Source organism: Colletotrichum truncatum (assembly GCF_014235925.2).
Source record: "Colletotrichum truncatum strain CMES1059 chromosome Unknown Contig_0001, whole genome shotgun sequence".
In the NCBI taxonomy this organism is placed as follows: Eukaryota; Fungi; Ascomycota; class Sordariomycetes; order Glomerellales; family Glomerellaceae; genus Colletotrichum; species Colletotrichum truncatum.
This window is the reverse complement of record NW_027222398.1, coordinates 1253925-1278560: the sequence shown is the minus strand read 5'-3', so window position 1 is coordinate 1278560 and position 24636 is coordinate 1253925. Positions and strand designations below refer to the sequence as shown.

General features: G+C 52.0%; 7 protein-coding genes across 7 annotated transcripts; 2 read left to right on the top strand and 5 right to left on the bottom strand.

Moving 5' to 3' along the window:
• Positions 1 to 998: 998 nt before the first annotated feature.
• Positions 999 to 1647, bottom strand: CTRU02_200310 (uncharacterized protein; the record flags this gene model as incomplete). Its single annotated transcript, XM_036718310.1, has 2 exons — positions 999 to 1248; positions 1304 to 1647. The coding sequence occupies 2 exons, from the start codon at positions 1645 to 1647 to the stop codon at positions 999 to 1001; spliced, it is 594 nt and encodes a 197-aa protein (XP_036589310.1).
• Positions 1648 to 3591: 1944 nt separating this feature from the next.
• On the top strand, positions 3592 to 4347 carry CTRU02_200309 (RNA recognition domain-containing protein; the record flags this gene model as incomplete). Its single annotated transcript, XM_036718309.1, has 3 exons — positions 3592 to 3678; positions 3758 to 4014; positions 4092 to 4347. 3 exons carry the CDS (start codon positions 3592 to 3594, stop codon positions 4345 to 4347), a joined length of 600 nt encoding a protein of 199 aa, XP_036589309.1.
• A 3658-nt stretch (positions 4348 to 8005) lies between these two features.
• CTRU02_200308 (E3 ubiquitin-protein ligase hula) lies at positions 8006 to 10836 on the top strand (the record flags this gene model as incomplete). The annotated part of the gene is made up of 7 exons (XM_036718308.1): positions 8006 to 8040; positions 8132 to 8157; positions 8219 to 8257; positions 8311 to 8416; positions 8474 to 8607; positions 8679 to 10683; positions 10737 to 10836. 7 exons carry the CDS (start codon positions 8006 to 8008, stop codon positions 10834 to 10836), a joined length of 2445 nt encoding a protein of 814 aa, XP_036589308.1.
• Positions 10837 to 12074: 1238 nt separating this feature from the next.
• CTRU02_200307 (NADH-ubiquinone oxidoreductase 19.3 kDa subunit, mitochondrial 2) lies at positions 12075 to 13054 on the bottom strand (the record flags this gene model as incomplete). Its single annotated transcript, XM_036718307.1, has 3 exons — positions 12075 to 12525; positions 12650 to 12827; positions 13012 to 13054. The coding sequence occupies 3 exons, from the start codon at positions 13052 to 13054 to the stop codon at positions 12075 to 12077; spliced, it is 672 nt and encodes a 223-aa protein (XP_036589307.1).
• Positions 13055 to 15398: 2344 nt separating this feature from the next.
• Positions 15399 to 16729, bottom strand: CTRU02_200306 (uncharacterized protein; the record flags this gene model as incomplete). The annotated part of the gene is made up of 3 exons (XM_036718306.1): positions 15399 to 16137; positions 16220 to 16435; positions 16650 to 16729. 3 exons carry the CDS (start codon positions 16727 to 16729, stop codon positions 15399 to 15401), a joined length of 1035 nt encoding a protein of 344 aa, XP_036589306.1.
• A 1121-nt stretch (positions 16730 to 17850) lies between these two features.
• Positions 17851 to 19915, bottom strand: CTRU02_200305 (cytochrome p450 3a21; the record flags this gene model as incomplete). Its single annotated transcript, XM_036718305.1, has 3 exons — positions 17851 to 19570; positions 19636 to 19732; positions 19792 to 19915. The coding sequence occupies 3 exons, from the start codon at positions 19913 to 19915 to the stop codon at positions 17851 to 17853; spliced, it is 1941 nt and encodes a 646-aa protein (XP_036589305.1).
• A 2170-nt stretch (positions 19916 to 22085) lies between these two features.
• Positions 22086 to 23843, bottom strand: CTRU02_200304 (neutral alkaline non-lysosomal ceramidase; the record flags this gene model as incomplete). Its single annotated transcript, XM_036718304.2, has 1 exon — positions 22086 to 23843. The coding sequence occupies one exon, from the start codon at positions 23841 to 23843 to the stop codon at positions 22086 to 22088; it is 1758 nt and encodes a 585-aa protein (XP_036589304.2).
• Between the last annotated feature and the right edge of the window lie 793 nt (positions 23844 to 24636).

Here is a 24636-nt window from a genome sequence, read left to right as displayed (position 1 = left end):
CTCCTTTTCTGATTCGCCACTCGTTGTTATTGTATGCTTTGCGGCTAAGGCGGTCCGGTTTTTTTTCCCCCTTCCTATCTAGTATTGAAACAATATCCATCACAAATTCATGGTCTGGAGCTTGAGGATCCCATTTTATGGGAGGTGCTTCGGATAGCATTGCATAGTGGTACATACAAGCCGAATTGTGTGCATTATTCCAGTATTCGGCGCTAGGGTAGATAGACGGCCCAGTCATGTGCCTTTAAGCCCGCTATCCATCCACTAGCTAGACTCAGAAATAACAAAAGAAATCGCCTGTTCTCGCCTCTCGTATTGGCCTCGACCTCCATCCGTTGTTGCTATTCTCGCTCTCTGCATATTTGCGGGTATCCGCTCATGCACGTCTTTTGAGGCGAAGTTGGGGAGATGTTGTCTCACAAACCAACCACCACTCTGCCTCCTCTTCGAGCCAGAATACGAGGTGCAGTAGCAGCCGGGGCGGTTGGCGTTGCATTGCGGAGGCAGCCTCCGGCGATGTGACCCGCCATTGCAGCTGTCACCGAGGCCGGCCGAGACCATAATCTGTTTGCATTTGTTGAATCAGAAATTTGCAGCTTCGTCGTCGAGAGATCGACCAACCGTATCTGCGCCCTTGAGCCGTCTGTCGGGTTTCAACCATGATGAGCGTTAAGGTCAAGGATGCATGCCGCTCATGATATATACCCATGTCCTTTTTTTCTTCTCGTACAGCAGATCGAACAACATGGTTAACCGAGAACATGACCTATGGACTGAATCTTGCCTTATTTTTTACGGGTTACTTTCCTGTGGGATTATGTTGAAGGACGCAACAGGCACTTCCGATTCGTCGGGCAAGTCATTCAATCACAAGCCACGACGCTTACATTGGCCTTGAGGCTCTCTGGTGCCGAAACGTTCATTATCATTAAACACGTTACCACGATGGGTACAAGAATCGTTACATGAGCCGCCACCGTTGCCAGACACAGCTCGGACTACCGTCGCCCCAGTTGCCTCTTCATGTCACCATTTTCTTGCCTCAAGGCTTCAAGCTGCTGCTCGAGACTCTCCGTCCTCTCGGCCGCACCCAAGCTCATCTCCTCTACGAGTTTGATAAATCTAAAAAGCCGAAAAACGATGACAAGAGACGCTATTTCTTCGACAATACCATGCGACAAGACATCAATAATGAAGCTCGCCACGATAACAACACCGTCCAGTAGGTGAAACCAATCCGAGAAGTACCTGAGATGACCAAGTCAGATATGCGTAAATGTGAGCCCTTAGTATTGAAACACACCTTAAGCCAAAAGCGAAGACAGAAAGAATCAGTTCAACCAAGAACACGCAGCTGAAGACAAGCCCGGCAGTAGTCAGGCCGCGGCGTGTATTTCGGACCCAGGGCTCGTCCTCGCGCTTCATATCGCATGCGACGAGCTCCACGAAGATGTTGGCCATCAGTGTGGCGACATCCAGCGATACGAGCGCGAGGACGACGAAATGCTTTTTACGTGACGCTAGTATGTCCTTTAGACTGGTACGAGACTCAGTAAGATGTCGCCTGAGAGGAGCCGGCCTGTTCGTCTCACGGAACCCGCTGAAGCTCCAAAGTAGAGGCCTGATTGCTTCATCGTCGGTAGCCATGACTGATTCAAATGTTACGGCCTTCAGCCATTCACAAAGGGAAAATAAAAATAAATAAAAATAAATCGAGGACACGGCCCGCAACTAATGTGGCACGAAAAGTATGTGTCCGTTCCGGACGGCACAGGCGATGCGATGCGATCGCAGCCTATCCGGACGAAGACACTTGGGAGCACGGAAGCACGCAAAGAAAACCAAATGGCTGAGAAAGCCGAGATGGGTTGGGCCGGAATGACCGACGAGGTGCTGACGCGGTGTTTCTTCAGCGACGTCACACGTGGGCAACAACGACAGGCGGACCAGGTTCGGAGGGGTCGATGTTGTGCAGCTGCTGACTAACCGAGTACACCACCAACCTCCTTGGCGGGTGAGTTTATGAGCTCTCGCTGGCTCTAGTACGGCTAATCGGCCGCCGGGTGATGCTCCGTGGGTTAGTCGGCTGTCGTCATGCCGATGAGCCCTAATCGGCGTTCATCAACTCTGCTATACGGTCTCCCGAACTCCGGAGGTGGATCGATCGCGGAGCCGTTGTGGAGGGTGAGCAACTCGGGGACTGGGATGCAAAGTTGGATCAGACTACGGCCTTAATGGGTGCAAGGAATTAGTGGTTCAACTCTGGTTGATGCCACACGTTCCCCCGCTATGACAGCACATGTGGAAATTGCAAGGTAACATGGGCAGGGTGTGTGCATGACGTAAGTTCGGTCATTGAACCTAGCAGGAGATTAACATTGAAGTTGTCGAACGAATACGATATGCAGACAAGGTTTAATCAAAGAAACTAACAATGAGATCCAGTAGCGGTCAAACACGAAGAAATATTGCTTCGAGGGTTCTGCTTTGGATTGTTTTGTAGTACAAAGAGAGACCATAAAGAGAGACCAGGGATTGGCATTGCTTGCAAACTATCTGAAGCTTTCAATTTTGATGGTGGTTGAAAGAGATAATACGGTTGCATTGCATGCAAGTTTTGAAGCTTCGCGGTATTCTCATCCAAAGCTCATTAAGCACAACACCTGCCTTGTGACCATTGCTCTTTGTCTATACAGAATATTGTGGACAGAAACCTCCTTGTCTACCATTCAAGTTTTGCGGTCAACGCACCTGATTTGTTAGGAAACCACCTCTCATTAGTTGTTTGCTCTCCTTGATAGGAGCCGCAGCTGGTAATGAGAGCTAACAAGCTGTTGATCAAGAGCATTGGAGGCACGAAGTTCATTGTACCTGGCTCCCGTCAGAGGGTGGTTTCCAACATCTTTGATTGGCCTGTAGCCAGAAGGCGCTGGACCTAAGCAAGGCAGACAGAGGTTGTAGCTCCACGACCCCGCTAGACAAGGTGCTCCAATGCCGCCTGTCTGAACTAGCCTTCGTTCATCCACGGCCATGTAGTAGCTTCTACTCAGATCGACGTCACCAGCAGGATCAGTTATAGACCGGAGATAACTTTTCTGGGGAGATAAATCATTACCCTGCTTCTTTCCTCCCATCTATCCAACTTTTCTATGTCTAGGAACACATTTGCGAGAGACCGGGATTAGGGAGCTCTTATCGTTCGTAACCTTCTTATCAGAGGCGTCACCGGCTAAATCGCGGATCAATCTCCCTGTCATTTTTGAGTCGAGCCGTCGGGAGTCCTTCACCATCATTGCCTTGTCATCAGCTGTCTCTCCTTGCACAAGCTGCCGTCCATTCATTTTACGCAGGGCAAGAGCTTGTCCAGAGGTTGCCAGAGTTGTGAGTACTTTCCCTCCAAGGACTGCCGCCTAGCCGCAGCAAAAAACTAGTCTGGCCGGGAAACCCCTCCCAAGGCTGCGGTTCGCCTCACTGGCGCGTCTCTGCCCCGTGGCACGATCCAGGTCACCAGCTTCCAACTCAACATTCCCAACTGACAGCATTGTCTGCTTAGGCATCCGCATCATTATTTACACCACATAATATTCAGCCATGGCGGACGTCAAGGCCGAGGACAAGCCTGTGGATGACCACAGCGCCGAGAACAACAGCGTCGCGGACGATGACGGTCACGATGAGGTGCGCAGAGAGAGCCTTTTCTCACCATTGGGCTTCGCATAGCAAGAGGAGGTTAGACTGACCAGCATAAAAATCGTAGGAGGAGATCTCGGCGATGAAGCGACGGGTTGCCGAGATGGAAGAGGAGGCCGCCAAGCTGCGCGAGATGCAGGCGAGCCTCGACCAACAAAGTCGGGAGCTATCAGAGAACAAGGAGGATATTGACAGCCGCAGCATCTTTGTCGGAAACGTCGACTATTCTGCTTCCCCCGAGGAGATCCAGGCTCACTTCCAAAGCTGCGGTTCCATCAACCGCGTCACCATCCTGTTGGACAAGTTCACCGGGCAGCCCAAGGGGTATGTATCTGGGACCCTGTGGGAGAACTGCGTTGCTTTGCGGATTTCTGTCATGCTAACACGCGCTTTGTACGCAGATACGCCTACGTCGAGTTCACCGAGCCGAGCCTTGTTGCCCAAGCTCTTGTGCTGAACGAGAGTGTCTTCAAGGGCCGCAATATCAAGGTCGTCCCCAAGCGCACCAACGTCCCGGGTATGTCCCGTGGTCGCGGGCGTGGCGGGTTCCGCGGGGGTCGCGGCGGCTTTGGCGGGCGTGGAGGACATGCTCCCAGAGGCGGCGGCTATAGGGGAGGCTACCGTGGCCGGGGAAGAGGAGGATACTCTCCTTACTAGTATGACCAGGGTACACCTCCGGAGGCCACGTCCCCGGTCTTTAACCATGAAAGGGTTGGGACAAATAAGGCTTGATACTTCGATTGTACCATAAAGGATCTGGTAGAGCAAGGGAAGCTCTTTTTCTGGCGTTAAGGGATAGGACAGGCCTCTACACACACACACACACACAAAGTCGACAAGTCTTTCAGTTTCTTGAGCGAAATCCGTCCGACTGTAATTTCCATTCTCGTGTGATACGAAGGGGACGGTCATGGTGCCATTCTCGCGTCCATGTCCATTAAAACCGAATGCTTCCCAGTCATGTTGATACACGGCACTCTTGGCTGGAATGTACAGTCGATATCATAATGGATAGCACGACGTAAAGCACATCGACCAGAGAAGCACGCCTCGCTGATTGGACCTTGGAATCGATCAAGCAACGCAGTAAATCCACTTTTAGAAAGGCACACCCGGACAGGAGCTCAATCGAGGTCATGTGACTACAAGCGACAAGCAGTGCAGTATCAGCAGGCGGACGAGGCCTAGCGGTGCCGTCCTTCCGCGCGTGGCCCACGACTGTCGCCCGATCCGGGCGCAGAGTTGCCGGGCGAAGTCGCTGACATGTCGCGGAGTCTCCATCTGCCAGCTGACACACGGCCCAGGATGTGAGGTATCCTCTTTTCTGCTGCTTTACACTAGAGGGGCTCCATCCCTGGGCTGCTTTTTTGCGGCCATTGTCTCTGCAGCAAGACTTACTTACCCTTGGAACGATAGGCGGGAGGGGGCAGTACAGGGAGAGGGTGCCCTTTTCACACCGAGGATTGGGTGCAGCGTAAAGCGAGTCTGCGGCACATGCTTCCCTTTGTATGTGATGCTGCAGCCGTCACCGCGGCTCTCATTGGGTGATGCGTGGCGAGGCAGCGATTGCCATTTTTCCAGTCTACTGTGCTTGGTTCCCGGGAGGAGGGGGGAGGGGGGGATTTTCGGATGGGACGAATCACTCCTTTTTGTCCAAGTCCATGTTATTTATGGCACACGCGAGTTCTCTGAACGGGAGAACACAGGATGGTTGGGTGAATAAATGGATAGATGGATGGATTGACGGAACCCCGGGGGAGGTGGATGGACGACGACACCATGCTGAGGCAACATTTTTGAAGGGCTAGTTAGGACGTCGGGACTGCACAATAAGGGCTCCCTTACTAGTACGCTTCTATTACTAGGGGGTTTTCACAGTGGGACGGACAGGAATTGGGGGGTTTGCTTGTTGATGGCAGGGCGCTCGGCATTGCATGAGGTTCGGGGATGTGGGATGGGACGATGAACAATGCGGTGTTTCTGGTTTGGGTTCACCTTCGGTACTTGCCTTGATCCATTTGGTCAAGGCAGTGCAAAAGTAAGATTGTTCTAGGGTCTGCTTTCTAATGTTAACAATCATATGAGAAATCGACCCGTGACATAGGTTTAGAGATGATTATGATGGATTAATGATGCTTATGATTGATTAGAGAGCATCTGTAGTGTAGTAGAAAATTCTGGAGAGCATCGATACTCTCGCCACACCGAATTATGTAACACGAGCCACTCGCTCATACAATCACTTGGTCAGGTTCCAGATCTCGTCGGCGGCCCGAACTGAGGGGCCTCCCAAGGCTCTTAGGCTGTTAGCACGGCAGGCCATTGCCAGGGTACCGTACAGTTCCATATCGGATGATACCGTGGGCAGGCCGGAGATACCTTGTGCTTGCTTGGCGGGGATGGAAAAGGTAAAGGTGAATGTCATGTCAGGCAGGGGACGAAGCAACGGCACGCCTTTTTTTTTTTTTTTTTCTTCTTCTCCCATTTGACAGCTCGTTTGTGTCGGCTCATGAACGTCCACAAGCATTCGAAACGCCTTTGGGAACAGTCAACAGCAGCAAATGGCCTATTGTTACCTTTTGCCTTTGGGGCTTACCCGCGGCGACGGTGATGCTACTTCCTTAGCGAGGTACAGGTTGCAGAAGACCGTCCGCTACTACTACAAAGTACTTCCCAGTCAGTTGACCCACCGTGGTTAAGGTGAGGTACTTGCTTCGCATCGATAGTCACTCTTTGTACAAGGAGGGGCTTTCGGCCAGTTTCTGAGGCACTACGTCAGGTACTGTACAAGACACAACGGCATCAGCGAGGGAACCAGGGAGACAGCAGACGGGGAGTAAGGAAATGGTGGAAAGTTGAATGATTTCCAGCCGAGGCAAAGAGTGATGGAAGAATTGGTTCGAATGCAAGGCGCATTGAAGACATTGAATGAGGTCTGGGGAACACACAGCACTGAATAATACCCCAATCACCAACCAGCAACATTGTTATGGTCTGAGGTACCTGGTGGTTCAAGCCTCAGTGCAGTACAGTCTTGTAGTCAGCCATACAGTAGTGGAATACCACTAGTACTACCTGTAACTGCAGCTCTTACCTTCAATAGTAGGCTCAAGTATCTATTCTGAGAATACATTAGCGCCCTCTAGCATATTTATTGTGACAATGTCAGCAACAGCAGTAGCAGTAGCAAGCACACCAAACGCCACCAACAAAACCGGCGGTACTTCACCTACCCACCTCACGAGGTATCTCCTCCAAGTCGTGGCCGCTTCCCGTCAGGTACCCCACAGTGACCTCGAGCCCCCCGCTGCGGCCTAACAAGACTGAATTCGCCATCCGCATTGCCAGGTCTCTTGCCTAACCTGCTTCACATCACCTGGTACTCACCGTCTGCACCTAATACCTGCCACAGGCACTACCTGCTACCGTACTGCTGCAGCAGCCGCTATACAGACCTGGCCTCTCCCCACTTTACTGGCTCCTCCTGCTGCTACTGCTCCTGCTTAAAGTGCTTTTGGGCTGCTCGCACACTACGGGCAAGGCAGGTACCTACCTTGCAGGCTGTCTGGTGTGTCCCCTCTGTCTATTGCCGCCTGCCTACCTACTACTCCCCTCACTACCTCACCTGCCACACCTCTTCCTTACAACCAACCTTCTTTGCCTTACTGCGTGCTTCCGGTCGGAGACGAAATCCATTCACACACACATACCGTTTGACAAGCGCTCAGACGGGGGTGAGAACTACCAAAACACCAAACTCCCGCCATCCTGTCTTCCCGTCACCAACCTCCTTCGTAACGTACGAATCCACCTGACGGCCATCTCTCAACCTACGATATCGACGTCAGGAAAATCCCTCTCTCACTCTTCTATCGCTGGTCCGATACCAGCCTAGTATTCTTACCGTGCTCTCTTAGCCTCGCTCGGGCTTCCCGCCCGCCGCCGCGTCACCTTATCATCCACCGTAGCCTTGAGGAACTCCAAGGCCCCCAAAAAACCCAGCCCACTTGGCTACTCAAAGCGGGGGGGTTTCTGCACTGCACTGCACAGCACAGCACAGCCTCAGCTCTGCCTTTGCCGTCGTCGTCAACGTCAATCCGGTCCGGATTACCTCAGTTTCACCACACATCTTCGCCGCCTACAATCCCGTCGTCGATAGCGACAGTCTTCCCAAACGACCGCGACCGGCCATCATCGAACGACCTTTCCGGATCCTTCTCAACCCCTCACCTGTTCCAACACCGAGCGATTCTCTTCTGAACACGACAAGTATTCTGGGAGTCGATACCTTTGTCGCTGGACATCCCGCGACGAAATGAGTTCCTCCCGCAACGATGCCGGGCAGCCCAAGTGAGTTTCCCTTCTGCCTTCCGCATTTATTCCGATGTGTCGATGCCATGGATATCGAAGTGATCATGAGTGCTAACTGTACCGCCCGCAGCCGCAAGCCCAACCTCCGAGTAACGAGTTCGTCATCCCCATGTTGTTTTCCCCAGCGCTGCATCGACGAAAACTAACTTCGACACAGTCATCGCCGCCGATGGCCTGTACAAGCGAGATGTTTTCCGTACGTTGTGCCTTCTCTCCTCATTGATAAAACATGGCTAACTTGACCGATAGGATTCCCGGATCCCTTCGCCGTCATCACCGTCAACGGAGACCAGACAAAGACTACGACGGCCCAGAAGCGGACGTTGAACCCATACTGGAATGAGAGTTTCGATCTGTACGTTGCCAATTCAAAGTGTCTTTTGCAAGGCGTTTCTTTGCTGACAAACTACAGCCACGTTAACGAAGACACCATCCTCGCGGTTCAAGTATTTGATCAGAAGAAGTTTAAGAAGAAGGACCAAGGTTTCCTCGGTGTCATTAACGTTAGAATCGGCGATGTTATTGAACTGGCACCAGACGCTGATGGTAACGCGCTTCTTTTCTCACCGCCTGCTTCATTACGTCGTATTCAGCTAACCATAACTCTCGTGACCCAGACCAGATGCTCACGCGAGACCTGAAAAAGTCGACCGACAACCTCGTCGTCCACGGAAAACTAATCATAAACCTTTCGACGAACCTTTCCACGCCTGCACGTGCAGGCCAGGCTTCATCTAGCCGCCCTTCTCTTGCCCCTCCGGCCCAAGGATCCAACCTTTCGTCACTTTCGGCCCCGGCGGCTGATGGCAGACCTGGCTCAGCCATGGGTACTACCAACGGCGGCCCGACGCCCGGCTCCCAAGTGAACCTGCCGCATCGCCCGGCTAGCATGACGTCTAGCGGACCTCCGCCTCCTGCGAACGGTGCCCCGACTCCTGCTCGCCAGTCAAGCACTCTCAGTCCCTTTGAAGATGCGCAAGGACGCTTGCCAGCTGGATGGGAACGCCGGGAGGATAACCTTGGTCGCACGTATTACGTCGATCACAACACCAGAACCACTAGCTGGAACAGACCTACTGCCACTGGAGCCGTGGAACAGAGGAACGACCGTGAAGCTGCGACCCAAGTGGAGCGCCAGAGACATCAGAACCGCACCTTGCCCGAGGACCGTACTGGAGCGAACTCCCCGACTCTGCAGGCTCAGCAAGCCGCCACTCAGAATGCGAACAACGCAACTATGATGCACACGGGAGCGACGAGCCCCGGAACTGGCGAGCTACCTCCTGGATGGGAACAGAGATGGACTCCTGAGGGACGTCCATACTTCGTGGATCACAATACCCGGACAACTACCTGGGTGGACCCCCGTCGCCAGCAGTACATCCGTATGTATGGTGGCCAGAATAACCAGAACGGAACCATCCAGCAACAGCCTGTATCTCAATTGGGCCCTCTGCCAAGCGGCTGGGAGATGCGTTTGACAAACACCGCCAGGGTTTACTTTGTGGACCACAACACGAAGACGACGACATGGGACGATCCTCGTCTGCCGTCGTCCCTGGACCAAAATGTGCCCCAGTACAAGCGCGACTTCAGAAGGAAACTTATTTATTTCCGCTCGCAGCCCGCGATGCGCATTTTGTCTGGTCAATGCCACATCAAAGTGCGCCGATCTCACATTTTTGAAGACTCATTCGCCGAGATTACTCGGCAATCCGCTACTGACTTGAAGAAGCGGTTAATGATCAAGTTCGATGGAGAAGATGGCTTGGATTATGGTGGTTTATCTAGAGAGTTCTTCTTCCTGCTCTCTCATGAGATGTTCAACCCCTTCTACTGCCTCTTTGAATACTCTGCCCACGACAACTACACCCTGCAGATTAACCCCCACTCCGGAATCAACCCCGAGCACTTGAACTATTTCAAGTTCATCGGCCGTGTGGTGGGTCTGGCCATCTTCCACCGTCGTTTCCTCGACGCCTTTTTCATCGGCGCGCTCTACAAGATGATCCTCGGCAAGTCGGTCGTGCTCGCCGACATGGAGGGTGTGGATGCCGACTTCCACCGCTCGCTTCAGTGGATGTTGGACAACGATATCTCGGGAGGTATTCTCGAACAGACTTTCTCTACGGAAGACGAGCGCTTCGGTGTCATGACCGTAGAGGATCTTATCCCGAACGGACGTAACATTGACGTTACGAACGAGAACAAAAAGGAGTATGTCGACCTGATGGTGAAGTGGAGAATTGAGAAGCGTATTGCGGAGCAGTTCCAGGCTTTCAAGGATGGCTTCCATGAGCTCATTCCTCAGGACCTGATTAACGTCTTCGATGAGCGTGAGCTTGAGCTGCTCATCGGCGGTATTGCAGAGATTGACGTCGACGACTGGAAGAAGCACACTGACTACCGTGGATACACTGAGTCGGATGAGGTTATCCAGTTCTTCTGGCAGACTATTCGGTCGTGGGACGGAGAGCAGAAGTCGCGTCTGCTTCAGTTTGCTACGGGTACTTCGCGAATTCCAGTCAACGGCTTCAAGGATCTCCAAGGAAGTGATGGACCGAGAAGATTCACTATTGAAAAGGCAGGCGAGATTAACAACCTTCCCAAGGCCCACACATGGTAAGTTCACTTCGATGCTGCCGGCATCACATTTCTGCTAACGCACGCTACAGTTTCAATCGTCTGGACCTGCCACCTTATAAGAGCCTCGAAATGCTGCAGCAGAAGCTTACGATTGCCGTTGAGGAGACTATGGGCTTCGGCCAGGAGTAATTGCCAAATCGGTGTCACCCGAGCCTATTGTTACCTTTGTGGCCACGGCTGTGGCAGCAGAACCTTGCGATCTGCGCCCCTTCCCTGTTACCCGGTTACAACATTGGTTCAAGACTTGTTTGCATCATGCCTTATGGTCATGTGTCATGGAAAGGGACTGGCCCGAGAGCCGTCGTTTGTGAGGATTTCTGCAGCATCAAATTCATTCGGAAGTTCGGCGTGCGGTTAAGGATACTTGGAATAAACCTTCACTTTTCCCATTATATATGTGGAAGGCTGCAGGAAGTGACGATGAGACGACGAAGCAGTTCAAGTCGGAGAGGCGAGGAGCGAGTAGAGTGTTGAAGGATAGGCTATGTTGTACGAAAAAGCTCCTTGGGTGCGGCGAATTTGCATCGAGAAACTAGACGTCTGCGGATTGAGTCGCAGCAAGGAGATAATACCTGCCTTGGATGGATGTCCCCGGCCCATCCGGATCCTCCAAGGGCAAGAGACGAACGAGAGCGAGCTTATTTTGGGATGTCGGACCCATTTGTTTACAACGAGCATCACAACTCCAGTGCGAACTTCGCATCAGACATATAGTTATACATACACATATCACCTGGACAAGTTTCTTTGCCGTGATTTGTTCTGTCATTTAGTTTTATCTTTTGATGAGAATTGGTGTTCAAGTTTCGCGTGTACCTCGATACTTCTTGCCATTGAGATTTTCAGCGTCCTGGTACTTCATTACCGTCGAGCGACGCATCAGCCCAGACAGTTGGCTGTTGTACCGTACATGATCCGATGAGCATATTACGGCTTCGGTAGTATTCGCACCTCAAGCCTGTCCAGCTGTTTTTATGTGCACTTGTTCACCGATGGAAATAGAAAAAGAAAAAAAAGCGAATATCACACGGCCAAGGTCCGAGAGTTGGAAATGGTCATGGAAGCAGAACTTGTAATCTACAATCCATCCGCTGTCAGTCTACCCGAATGGATCCCTCCGCATATGTACACAGACCACAGACGCACACGCATACAAAAGAAAAGAAGCACAGCCTCCTGGATGGGCCCCCCCGATGATGTGCCGTCGTATAACCAGCAACCCTCTTCTTATTTGCTCTTCCCCGTTTCTTGCCTTTTTTTTTACTTTCTTTTCCCGGTTCTTAAGCTAGGCAAGGAGCCCAATGCCTCCCGCAGCAATCAATTTCCTCATCCTGCTGTTCAGCCCCAAGAGCCATGGAGAAAGCAGTTTACTTGCGGTACCACATGCGGGTGATCTTGGTGTTGCGCATCTTGCGCTGGAGCTGGAAGATGCCGTACATGAGGGCCTCGGAAGTCGGGGGGCAACCGGGGACGTAGACGTCGACGGGGACGATGCGGTCGCAGCCGCGAACGACGGAGTAGCTGTAGTGGTAGTAGCCGCCTCCGTTGGCACAGGAGCCCATGGAGATGACCCAGCGGGGATCGGGCATCTGGTCATAGACCTGGCGCAGAGCGGGCGCCATCTTGTTGGTCAGGGTACCGGCGACAATCATGACGTCGGACTGGCGAGGAGAGGCACGGAAAATGATACCGAGACGATCCTGATCGTATCGGGGGGTGGAAAGGTGCATCATCTCGACGGCACAGCAGGCGAGACCGAAGGTCATGGGCCAGAGGGAAGACTGACGAGCCCAGTTCGTTATTACGTCAAGGGAAGTACTACAAGAAAGGAGCTAGAATCAGTATTGATAATCGATACGGAGGGTACCATTTGATGTTCGAGATCGTTTTCGAGGCGAAGGCCAGGTGTGCTTTGGGGAATGGAAGAGGGAGGTATTCGTACAGAGCATATTGAAGGACGCCCTTGGTACCCTCCTGACTGGGGAGAGGAACCTCCTTGCGTTCCTTCTTGACGAGGCTGCTGGAAGAGTGCGACGTGATGGAGCTGGCATCCTTTCGTGACGAGGTCGAGATAGAGGCGGCGGCGACACGGAGAGGCATGAGGGACGCGGTCGGTCTCGCTACGGGTACCAATCGATGTCAGCATTGTCCAGGCATACTATCTCGAGGGCCGTGTCGGCTCATAGATGAAGAAATCCCAAAGGGGCAATTGATTCGTGAGGTGTACGTCGTGGTCGTGGTCATGGTGGTTGTGGCCGCGAGGGAGTTTCGTTCGGGCCAGGATCGGGAGCGGCACAAGCTTACCTCGGAGGGCCATTGAGGCCGCTGTCCTCGTGGAGGAAAGCATTTTCGAGTGTGATCGGAATCGTCTCTGGAGGATTGAGAGAGGGAATTGGTGATGGAGTGGAGAGGTTTCGTCGTTGGAGGGGCGGCGGCCAGCGGACGGACGGGGGGACTCGAAAGGGCGTTTCGGCAAGTGTCAACGTCGTCGATGGTTTTCGCCTCTTCTTTTTCCGGTCGTTCGCTAATATTGCATTACGGAGCTCTTGATTGGTTGGCCGATGGCCGGGCTGGTCCGGGCTTGTTGACGGGTTTCGCTGTGGTGTTAGGTAAGCGGAAGTGGAGTCCCCATTCAAAGCCAGTCAGACGCCCATGGGTGCGGCAGCTCTTCGTCACCACGATGTCAAGGTCGGCTCTGAGGGACTTGTGCTGGTATTAAGCCCGTAATTTCGAGTTATCATTGGATCATTGATTAAATCGCCACGGGAAACTTTTTTCTGCGTCCGAGGCGTTGGTCCTCTTGGGAATTGTGGCTGTCCCGGTACAGACCTAGACTAATCAATAGCAGCCCCAGTCGATGTGTCATCGGTCATAAAATGATACTATGTCTTCGGGGTTTGAGTCTTATCTGAATTGATGGCCTTTCATAGGGGCGCTTTTTTTGCTAAGCTGCTCACGTCCAGATGTCTTCTGGCCTCAGGATACGAGGGATATAAGGTTGCTGGTGCCTTAAATTAGTCGAAGTAGTCTCCTGTTGCTTGAGAAGCACCAGGCTCGGCGCTTTGTGACACTTTTCGGTCCCCTATATACAGCTGGACCGTATCTCGCATCAAACTTTTGCGTATGATGCTGGAGATCAGGCAGATTGCATCTTTTAGGTTTTAAGATCATGAGCTCCTCACAGCACCGAGTAAGGGTTCCAAGGCCTTATGTCTGGGATACAATAATCTGTTTCTAGGACGGTAACCATGGTCTACTGCTCACAAGCTATTGAACAGGGCGGTTCTTGTCTAAACACTAACAGGATTTGACTCCAAAACCATTGATATGCCCTTTCTGATATACACCCTTCTACACCTCATCTCACATGACTGTCAATCACATATCTAGAGGTCTTTTCGAACGTTGTCTGCTACTTGCGACCTTGCTTTCTAAGTCTATATACTATCCGTGACAATCCTATAAAATAAAATTAATAATTTTTACACAAGGTAGCCTCACCAATTATCCTTGTTCTGTACGTCCCGGTCTTGTAAACAGCCACAACACATGGCCGAAACCTTCAGAGCCTTTGGTAAAAAAAGCTCATGCGGCCTAGCTTTTGTGGTTTTGCATTACTGTATGGAGAGTCTGAACCGTTAAATATGAAACTCTGCTTCCACCTTGCGATATTTCTCGCAAATATGCTGTTACAAAAACAATGGCGAGTTTTCAGCTACTATTGAAGAACGCTGTGAATGACCGAACAAGATATTGGAAAGTAAGGCAACGATGACAAGGACTGGTTCCTGTGCCCGCACAGTCAACTTACTTTTAGCCTCTACTATGCTATCAACTTAAGAAGAAGAAGAAGCTGAAGAGTTGCGATACATGATCGCTTCTGTGTACTGAGATCGTGACAACAGTGTTCGTAAGAGGAAGTAGAACTTGGTGGCTCTGTTTCCATTTAGTAGTGCTCGCCAAGGGGGATCTCTTCCCCCGTGTGTGTTTGTGAGAGAGAGAGGGGGGGAGTTGATTTGAGATGTCAGCTAGAACACCACATGTCCCGACACAAAGACCAGACAGAATTGCAGGATTGTAGAACTTCAAAGACAATATATTCTCTCATCGCTCATGGACTTTGCTCAGAACCAGCGGCGCCGTTTTCTCAGCCTACGAAAAACACCAGCCGTACTCTGTCTATGAGCCAGAAACTCTGCTGCCTGCCCAACCAATCGCCTAGACGCACCACCCAGCACACAAGGCTACAGCCGACCTGCACCCGACGACAAGGAAACCTGAACCCGTTCGAAATCAATAGCAAGCACTTTGCGAAAAGCAGTACAATCTCCCCCAGAAATATACAACAACAACCATTGAAAGTAGACGACAAGCCCAGCCAGTCTAAGAACCCATAACGCAGGGTCTGTAGAATGCGGATCTGAGACTTTGTCGTTCAAAATACGAACTGAAGAGGTATCAGCCAAAGAGCCACGTGTGACGCCGATAAAACGCCCAAAACGCCGCTATCGAGTGATGAAAAACCAGAAAGAAAGCAGTACGGTTACGCCCAGCGGCCTGACTGTGGCCAGTTTGCTGGACGGCCTCTGCAGGTTGAATTTTTGCAAACTTTATTTTTAAAGTCTGGACCTTTGAACTTCGCTGGGCACGGGAGTGCCCAAACGAACCTCCTGAAGCGGTGAAGAAGGCGCCTACTTCTTCAAAACGGCATCGTAAAGGCTCACGAGACCGGTGATCGCAGCACCCGTCAGGATGCCTTTCCACTCGCCGTAAAGCGCGCTGTTGATACGGTCAATCGAGTTGGGGTTGATCCAACCGCCAAAGGTAGCCTTCTGGCCGTAGACGACGAAGGAAATAAGGGCCTTCACGATGCTAAACACGAGGGGGTCGACATTGTACTCGACCGTCGCGCCTCTGGAACGGCCACGCCCCTGAGGGTGGCTTGCTGCGCTCAGATTGTAAAAGTAACCGAACAAGGAGGGGATAAGGACGGACGTCAGCGTCCAAAGAGTAACGGGCGACCAGAAGGACGAGGTGACGAAGAGGAACGCGTCGGGAACGTAGACCGGGTAGAAGTTTGTACCAAGTGCAGGGATTGCAGGAATGGTGAAAGCGTAGCGGAGGGGCAGAACCTCGGCACGCAGGTTCCAAGCCTCAAAGGCGGCGACGGTGAAGAGAATAGAAGTAACTGTGGACAGTGAAGAGCGCACAGCGTGGGTACCCTCTTGGATGCCGGACTGGTCATAGAGCTCAGTAGCGCGCTCGCGCAGCGCGACGGTATGGCGGTCAACGGCCTCAGCAACGTCGGCCGGCGTCGCGGGCAGGGGAATGCGGCTCGCCAAAGAAAGATTGCGCGCAGGTGTGCGCGCCGCCAGGGCGGTCGAGGTGGCAGCGGGCTCTGGACTGGCTGATGACGGTGACTCCTCAGCTCTAGAAACGCGTCTGTTAATGTGGGGTTTCTCGACGGAGCGCATAGCGGGCAAAGGGGCAGAGGGGAGGGTTTCCGACTTACTCAGGGCGAATATCCTCAATGGCTCTCATGGTCCTGCGTCGCGTTGACTTGACAAGGTCTGTCAGAGGCGCCTCTCTCTTGACGGGAGATCCAGCTGCCTTGGCGCGACTGTTGTAGTAGGGCACAAGTTTCGGCTCGGTAGAGAACTTGGTCGCGTTTTCCGCAAGGAATTCATCGAGGGTGACCTCCAGGTCTGCCTTCTTCTGGCTCTCATACCTGAGGGGAGCGCGCTGTTAGCGTTGAAAGACTGGGATGGCGTCATGGGTCTTGATCCACGATAGCTTGACGCGACGTGATGAGGCTTGCACGATGGTTGCGGCAAAACGCGATCGCAACGCAAGAAACAAGGCTCGGATGCAACTTGCGCACACGCATGAAGCTCATAAAATAACGCGAGGAAGAGAATGAAAACGGGCAAATGCTCACGTACCCAGTAAGACCGGTAAGCTCAGCGAGCTCGACAAGATCGCTCTTGCGCTGCCTCGCAAGCCATGCGTTTGCGCCGGACATGGTTGATTGTGGAAATGGTGGAAAGGTAAATAGAAAAGGATATAAAGAGAATCGCGAAAGCGCGGCGACTCTAAATATTCAAGTGAAAGGAGGCTCTCTTGGAGTAATTGGAGCGATGCAGGGCTGGCTGGTCCTTCGATTGTGGGAATCGAAAGGAGGTGGAGGGGCAGATGATGATAACGGGTAAGATAGCTGAGCTGAGCTAGGTTGTAAGGGTGTAGTGTGTGTGGATGAGCAAGTTGGTCGAAGCGTTGTTTATGTTTTTTTTTGTTCTCCCCCGGCAGCGGGTCTCTTGTTGTTGTGGTGAAAGGCGGGAGAGTTGCAGCGGCATTTGGGGGGGGAGGAGATGGGGGAAAGCGTGGCTCGAGGGGGGACAGCACCTTTCTGTGCTGCGGAGGCATAGACTTCAGAGTGTAATCACCACAGGGGATTCGATAGCGGGTTGCAATGTGCCGCGACTGCCCTGCGAGTTAGGACTGCAGACGTGCTTTGCGACTGGGTTTAGCGCCGGGAGCAGCAAGCACTGGCCAGAAATGACGAAAATATGGGGGGAGGCTGGGGGCAATCCACATGTGCTCTTCTGCTTGTACGCACCATTGACGCGATTGGAAAGATGGAAAGCGCCCCCCAAAGGAGCTGTCCGAATCTGGGCAAAGCATGTAAACAAACCACATAGTTGCTGTACCTTACCATACTGGTGATCTCTAGGATGATGCGCGCTCCTCGTAAAGACGTGTCCTAAAATCACACTTCGCATCATACACGCGGCGATAGAGTTGAGATTTTGTCCGGCATGAGATAGACAGCTATAGTTTAAGCTGCCGTGCCAACCGGGGCAGGCAATCTCCAATTCGGTACGCCGTCAGCGTGAAGCCATTTTCACCCTCAGCCAATCACGAATTCTGTTCTGCTACAAGTGTTGATGCTCTCGTGACGTACATGTCTCCATTCTGATTATATTTCTCCCTGAAATCTACATATACTACCTGCGCAGGAAAAAAGGAGCCGTGCCTCTCCACCCGATCCCCATTGGTGTCCCCATATGTCCCCGGTATCATCATGTATACAAATCGTCCATGCAAAACGCCTTTCCATATACCCAACCCTAACGCTTGTCCAACTTAGTTAGAGTCGATAAAATTTACAAACCTCTCCTCTCCCCTCGGTACGATGCGGAGCGGGACACTTGTCCCTTGCGGCAGCTTCAACGTCAGCATTGCTGTGGCAGCCTTCAGCGTCTGCCGACATTTGTCCTGCGCCTTTTTATACAAGTTCGCCCTCTCTGCTTGATCCATTGCCTCGACTTCAGCATCGCTCGCCCACTCGTCCACCGCTAACTCGAGACTATACCGCTGAAAGATGACGGACAAAGCGGCGATAATCTCCACCTGGGCAATCCGACGCCCCAGGCACGATCGCGGGCCGTCGGAGAAGGGGACGTAAGATCCCCGCACCGGCCGGAACATCTTCTCACTGGTATCGGAGCCCTTGTATCCGCCATAATCTTCCGTGTCTCCCCCATTGACATCCGTCTGTTCGGCATTTATGTTTTGCCGGTACCAACGCTCTGGCACATAGTCGTTCAAGTCGTGCGATTCGCCTGTCACCTTGCTCGGCTTCGACGGCCAGTTTCGCGGGTTACGATGCGCTGCCACTCCCACGATCGAGATGTGCGCGCCTTTGGGTAGCACGTGTTTCTCGCCATCCAAAGACAGGATCCCGTCACCCTCAGGGCTGACTTTTTTGGGAATCTCCGTCACGGCCGGCGTCATCCGCAGTGTCTCGTTCATGCAAGCGCCTAGCATCGAGGCAAGCATTGGGTTGACCGTGCTCTCGTAGTTCCAGGTGCTCGGGTCACTATCGCCAAAGATATTGTCGATGTCTCGTTGCAACTGCCGCTGCGCCGTCGGGTTGCAGGCAATCTCGATACAACTGAAGTTCATGGCATTCGCTGTCGTTTCGTGGCCGGCAACGAGCATGATGAAGGCATTTCCGGTGATTTCTGATTTGGATAGCTGAGGAATCTTGGAATCCTTGCTCTTGCTCACAATACCGTTTGCGCCTCCACTGATTCCTCCGTCATTGCCATACTTGGAACGTACGAGCTGGCCCATAAGATCCATGCCCACATCGCCATGCTCACCGTTCTGCAAATCCTCAATCTTATCTTGCATCAGCTCGTCAATGTACTGCACATAGTTATCATGGGAATCCAGCGCCACCCTCGTGTAGTTGAAAGGTAGCAGCTTCAAGAGCCATCGCGGGACCAGCAACAAAACCAAAATATGTTCCAACATCTCGGCAATCGCATCCACGAAACTCATTGTATGACCCGGCGGTGCCTCAAGGGAGCTGTATTTGGTGAGTTTCGGATCCGTGCCCACAGGAAGTGATTGTCCGGGCCAGAGAAGGGGCATGCCGAAGCCAACATAGCTAATGATGTTGAGCGCGAGACGCATCGTGTCGTGATCCAATGTCTCAATCGTCTTTCTGCTCTTACCGTCTCGCCCGAGCCAGTTTTGCGTCATGCTCTGCGCCTGTTTGATAGACTCGGCAAACACCAGCGCGGCGTTCTTCTCGTTGAAGGTGGCAGATGTGACCTTGCGGTGCATGCGCCAGAGGGTACCCTCGGTGGTCAGGACGTTTTCGCCAAACTGCTTGAGAATCTCGTAGGTTTCAACCAGCTTAGGGAACTTTTCGCGCTGCTGTGTGATTTGGTGGATTGCTTCGGCGCTGTCGGTAATGACTAGGATTTGGAAGGGTGATACGACCATAAAAGTCTCGCCGTGGCGCGCAAAGGGCTCATGGAGGAGATCGTAGGCATAGTTTGGTGTGGCGATTCTTAGAGCGAGGTCTCCGAGTTAGCATTGGGTCAAGGACAAGATGGAAGCCAATATGGCGCTTACGGTAGCCAGTGCTCCCACCAAGATTTGGGAAGAGCCTTGATGAAGGGAAGCCAGAGCTTATGAGTGAGCTGCCATAGCACGGAGAAAGGCGATACGGCTGAGCGCGGCCATTAAGTCAGTATTATTGGTGCGAGGTTGTACGATGTGAAAACGTACGGGCCAGGATGTATGGCAAGCCAGACTTCTTTGCCTCGGCTATGTTGCGCTGCAAGCTGGAGATGCAACTATAGACGCCCCAGGCGACGGCAGCTCCAAGAAGAAGGTGAATAGACGACAACATGATGCAAAGGGGTGCCCAAGCGACAACAGTAGGTTGCAGAGATCAACAGACGTCTAGACAACAGGGACGAAGGACCTCCTAGGATGACGATCTTACACGGGTATTAAGTCAGTGGGCCGGATGAACATTAACACCAGCAAGTTTGGCAGGCATCCAAGCTTTCTCCTCTTGCTTGGTCTGGAACAGAACAGGAGACCTGGAGGATAAAGATGGCAATAAATCGTAAAAAAACGAACCGTCGTCCCGGCATAGGCAAGGAGAGAAGAGAAAAGATTTACGGAACAGCAATGGAAGAAACGACAGAAGGAACAGAAACGTCAAAGCAGATGCGAGACAAGCCCCCAGGTAGAAGCAAACAAGCAGGGGGTTGCAGCTGTGGTTTCGGAGTACGCTCGTCCCGAAACTAGCAAACCCCCCTTCTCCATACTGTGTAAGGTGAAAGAAGGGTAGCGCGAACTTAGCTTCACATATTCTCTGCCGTTGCTAATAATCCGCATGTGATTCGTTGATGCAGAAGTCACTTGGGAGAGGAACCGTCAAGAATTGGAGATAGTTTCGATCGTGTGATGTAAAAAACCGCCTGGTTTGCTTCATTTGCACTTGCAGCTCTGGGCAGCTGTGATCCCTGCTGTTTGTACAGTACTTGAGAATTATTTGACAAACTCTGCAAACATCTTTGTATCCTTGTAAACTGATGATCTATAAGCGGATATATGTTTGGTATGATAGAATTGTTCCCATGATTCAGCAGCTGTGAGGCAACAGCAAACAAATCCCTTCTACACAATGACAACTCGATGAATCAATGATGCCAAGTCTTCACCCTTGAAAAATGTCCGCTGCAACAACAACCCACACCAAATGTGTTGCACATAGTTGATTCCCGGGTCTCTAAAAAGTGGGTCTTTCACCACCACCGCCTACGTCTTCAACTTCCATTGGCAAGGACTACGTAGTAGAGGACTCCACACATGTCACCGGAGGGCAAGGTTGCTATCTGCAGGAGCTGTTACGGAGCCAGTAATTTACCCCCGCATACAAAGGCGCTGATGATTACCTTGTCGAGGTTCTGACGCAAACAACGCACGCGAGATGAGCGAACGCTAATCTCCAACAATTCGAAATGTTCTAGACGCGCCAGCTTTGTGGCCTTTGACAAAGACGTCAGATCTGATTCGTAGAGACGACCGAGACTCGTACGTCGCTCAAAGTTCTGGTCAACATTTGTCTCGGTATTACCCGACGCAGGGTAGTGGCACAGGGCGTTGGCACCAAGACCAGGGTCACCAATTGAAGAAAGAAAAACACACTTTGCTGGCCATATTGCAGAAATGCTATTATTCATTCCGTTTCCATCACAGAACTTGTCTTTGCAGGATACCCGTCAGTCTAACTACCACAAATCTGCCATTCATCTAATATGTCAAATATATCTCATGCGGTTGTATGCCCATCATAGGAATGCCGGGGTATCAAAGCCCTCCCCCCAACCAAATGTCCAACCCCAGCCAACGCCGGAAATCAAGTCACATCAGTGTAATTTGAACTGCCCGCTAATTCCCTCGAAGCCGGTGATCTTTCCGCCTAACGATTTAGAATCTCCGTAGTAGCGGAAGCGGTATGTCCCTGGTTCTGCGTCCTCCTCCGTCTCCCATACAATCTCGACCTCGCTCGTGGCGAGTAGATCACTAGTGCGCTTCCAGTTGAAAATCAAACCCCAGTCCTGGTCGTCCCGAACAGTGGCCCATTTCTTAATTCCTCCAACGTCGATTACTAGCCGCTCAACGGCGGCGTAAGTTTTCTCAAGGCGCAGGTTGTTGCGTGGATTGGCTCCCACAAAAGTAGCCCGCACAACATCGCCCACTGAGTACTTTTTCTTCACATCTTTCTTCACGTCACCGAACTTGTGGAAAACAGGCGTTCCGTCTCGTACCACCCCGGTTATGAAGCTTAACGACCGATTGCTGTTGTCGGGAGGGTAAGGGCGCCCAGTGTGAGACGGTGGTGGCTTCGATAATGAGGCGCCGAGCGAAGGCAAGTATGTCAGAGTTCGGTTGATATACGCATCCAGCGTGTAAGGGCCGTATAACGTTGACGCTCCTTCATATCGTTGGATTCTGGAAACACTATCAGTCTCAAAAAATTAAACATTTCTGTTGCCAAATTTTACTCACCCATACTCCTGCTGAGTTGTAATGTAATGCGTATAGCTATTCGCTGGCCCGCCGAGGACTACCAACGGCTCCAACTCGGTTTCTTTGCCAAACAAGGACTCGGCCTCATCATGAACAGCGTCCTTCCAACGGCGTCCTGCCATAGTGGAAGCTTCACCGGGACTAACAATAATTATAAGCTGGCCAACCCGGAATGCTTGGATGTCAACGATGTTAGGAGTCCACTGGTACGGGTTGAATACCTCACCCACGTCCAGCAGAATTGGTTTGGGGGAGTGGCATGCCATTTGATCCTTGGTAGGTGCCTTTAGCAGTCCTGACACTACTTTCCATACCGGAGACGTGTTTGACGAGTTCGAGTCGTGCTGGGTGAAATCGAAAGCACCAGGGCCATCCGAAGTGCCCGCTGCGAACGAATACCCCAATGCCGCAGGACAGGTTCTCACCTCAGTCCCATTAGGCAATTCGAATTGGAACTCGGACATATTGTGGAAGGTATGGAAGGATTTGACCCAAGATCCACGCACTCGCTGGGCGTTTTCATCCATATCATCGTAGAGCTTTCTGGCAGCATCAAATTGTCTCCTGCCTATCTCAAAGCAGGAAGCAGCTCCGTTATCCTTCTTCCGAAAGAACGGGCCTCTTGCATGACACTTTTGGCTCTTGCCATCGCTGCAGGTACTTGTCTCAAAATCGCACTGCGAACCGGTGCCGTCCTCGCACCACGCGCCGAGGACATTTGGACTGACGTCTCCCACGTTGGCCTGGGAGAAGCCAGCAATGAAGTTCGGGGCTGCATGGGACTGCCCCCGAACACTCTTTTCAAAGAGCCAGGCTGCCACGCCCTTGTTGTCCCCTGAGATGAGAGTATTGTTGCCTAGCATAGAGGTGCCGTGGGTAGGGAACCATGTCAAAACACCGATGCTCTTGCCGTCAGATGCCCGCTGGAACTTCAACAAGGTCAAGTCTTTCTCAACAGATCCGTCGTCTTCGGCGCTAACGTTGTACTTGGCCCGTTCGTCTTCGGGATTTGCCATGTAAGCGTACAGACTTCGGTTGATGTTGGCTTCTTTGACCTTGGTATTTCCTACGCTAAGGTAGCCGGGCTCCAGGTTCTCATGTGCACGCCGAATCGCTAGCAACGTGCCATCTACGATCGCTTGGTAACTCTGCTTGTCGAATCCCTTGCTAGTAATCTGTGGCAGCAGGTAGTTAAGCCAGGCACCCGGTCCCGAATGTGAGTGCGTTCCGGTGAGAGCCAGATTGTGGTGACCGTACATAGAATACTCAAAACCCAACTCTGCAAGTCCGTGAAGGATGCCGTACCGGACAGCTGTGTCTCCAGACTGGGTATCAAGCACAACATAGATAAACCGATCATCAGGTTTATCGACACTTCCGACAATGAAAGCGCGGGCATAAAGTCTCTGCCGAAGCCCAGTACCAAGCTGCTTGGGATCTGCGTAGCCCATCATGTTGATCTCTACAACCGGGCCAGTAATGTCAGCGCGGCCGGCGCCAAGAAGGTACAAGTCATGGTCAGCATCGGGACCAGTGCCATTGAGATTGCCGAAAAACCACTTCCCGGTATCGTAAAAGTGATCACTGGGGATAAAAAGTCCGTAGACGACCAGGAAGGATAAAATGAAGCCAACCAGGCAAAGTAAAGCTCTCCGGGAGCTTGGTGGGGAAGCTGTTGGAGCTGTCGCCGCCGGAGAGGCGGGGCTCTTATCGACGCTCCGTCTTGCCGGCATTTTCTTTAGTTTGTGCCAGTTGGAATGAAGTGCGACTAAAACATGGGAGAAGTGAAGTTGAAAGGGAAAGACAAATCACGGGACGCAGGGGTTTAGCGTTCAGCGCATCATAGGAACGCGCGGAGAGACGGTTTGTGACACGGATGTGTCGGCCGGACTCAGGTCCTTGGAGGGGTGAGCCAATGACGCACTATCGACGCACCTGCGCTGGATATTGTTAGTGCTAGTGTGGCGCATGGGCGCTGACATTTGGCTCCAGTCAGAGCACAACATCTTCTGGAACTCGCTGTAGGCAGGTTTTTACATTACCGTAATTCGAACAGTGAAATTTTCGCAAACGCTGTTTTTGCGTCGTTGGCTTGTAAATGAATTAGTGTTCGAAGTGGTTGTTTCTATAGCCCTAACTTATACCTAAGCACTATTCTTTTTGAAGAACGCCGCCTGAACGTTGAGATCTGGAAAGCTTTGCGCACTTACAACGCCGAGCGCCTTAAATTATCCATCACGGTCCTCTCCCAGAATCCCGTGGTGTGGTAGATCTAGAAGATGCTTCCGTCAAAATGTACAAGACATCCTGAGCAAGCGAAACGATAACAGTGATTGTTGTCCTTCACGCCCTAGGTAGCAGAGTGGTCAGCGCAGTTAGTCGAAACAGAGACCACACACAGCATACTTAAGAACCTGACCAAAACAACCTGGCATATGTTGGCTCCCGGTATCCGATCAATATGGAATGCTTAACAGTTCAGAAATTTTATTAGTGTAGCCATTACTTCTTTCTCTGCCGATGGCA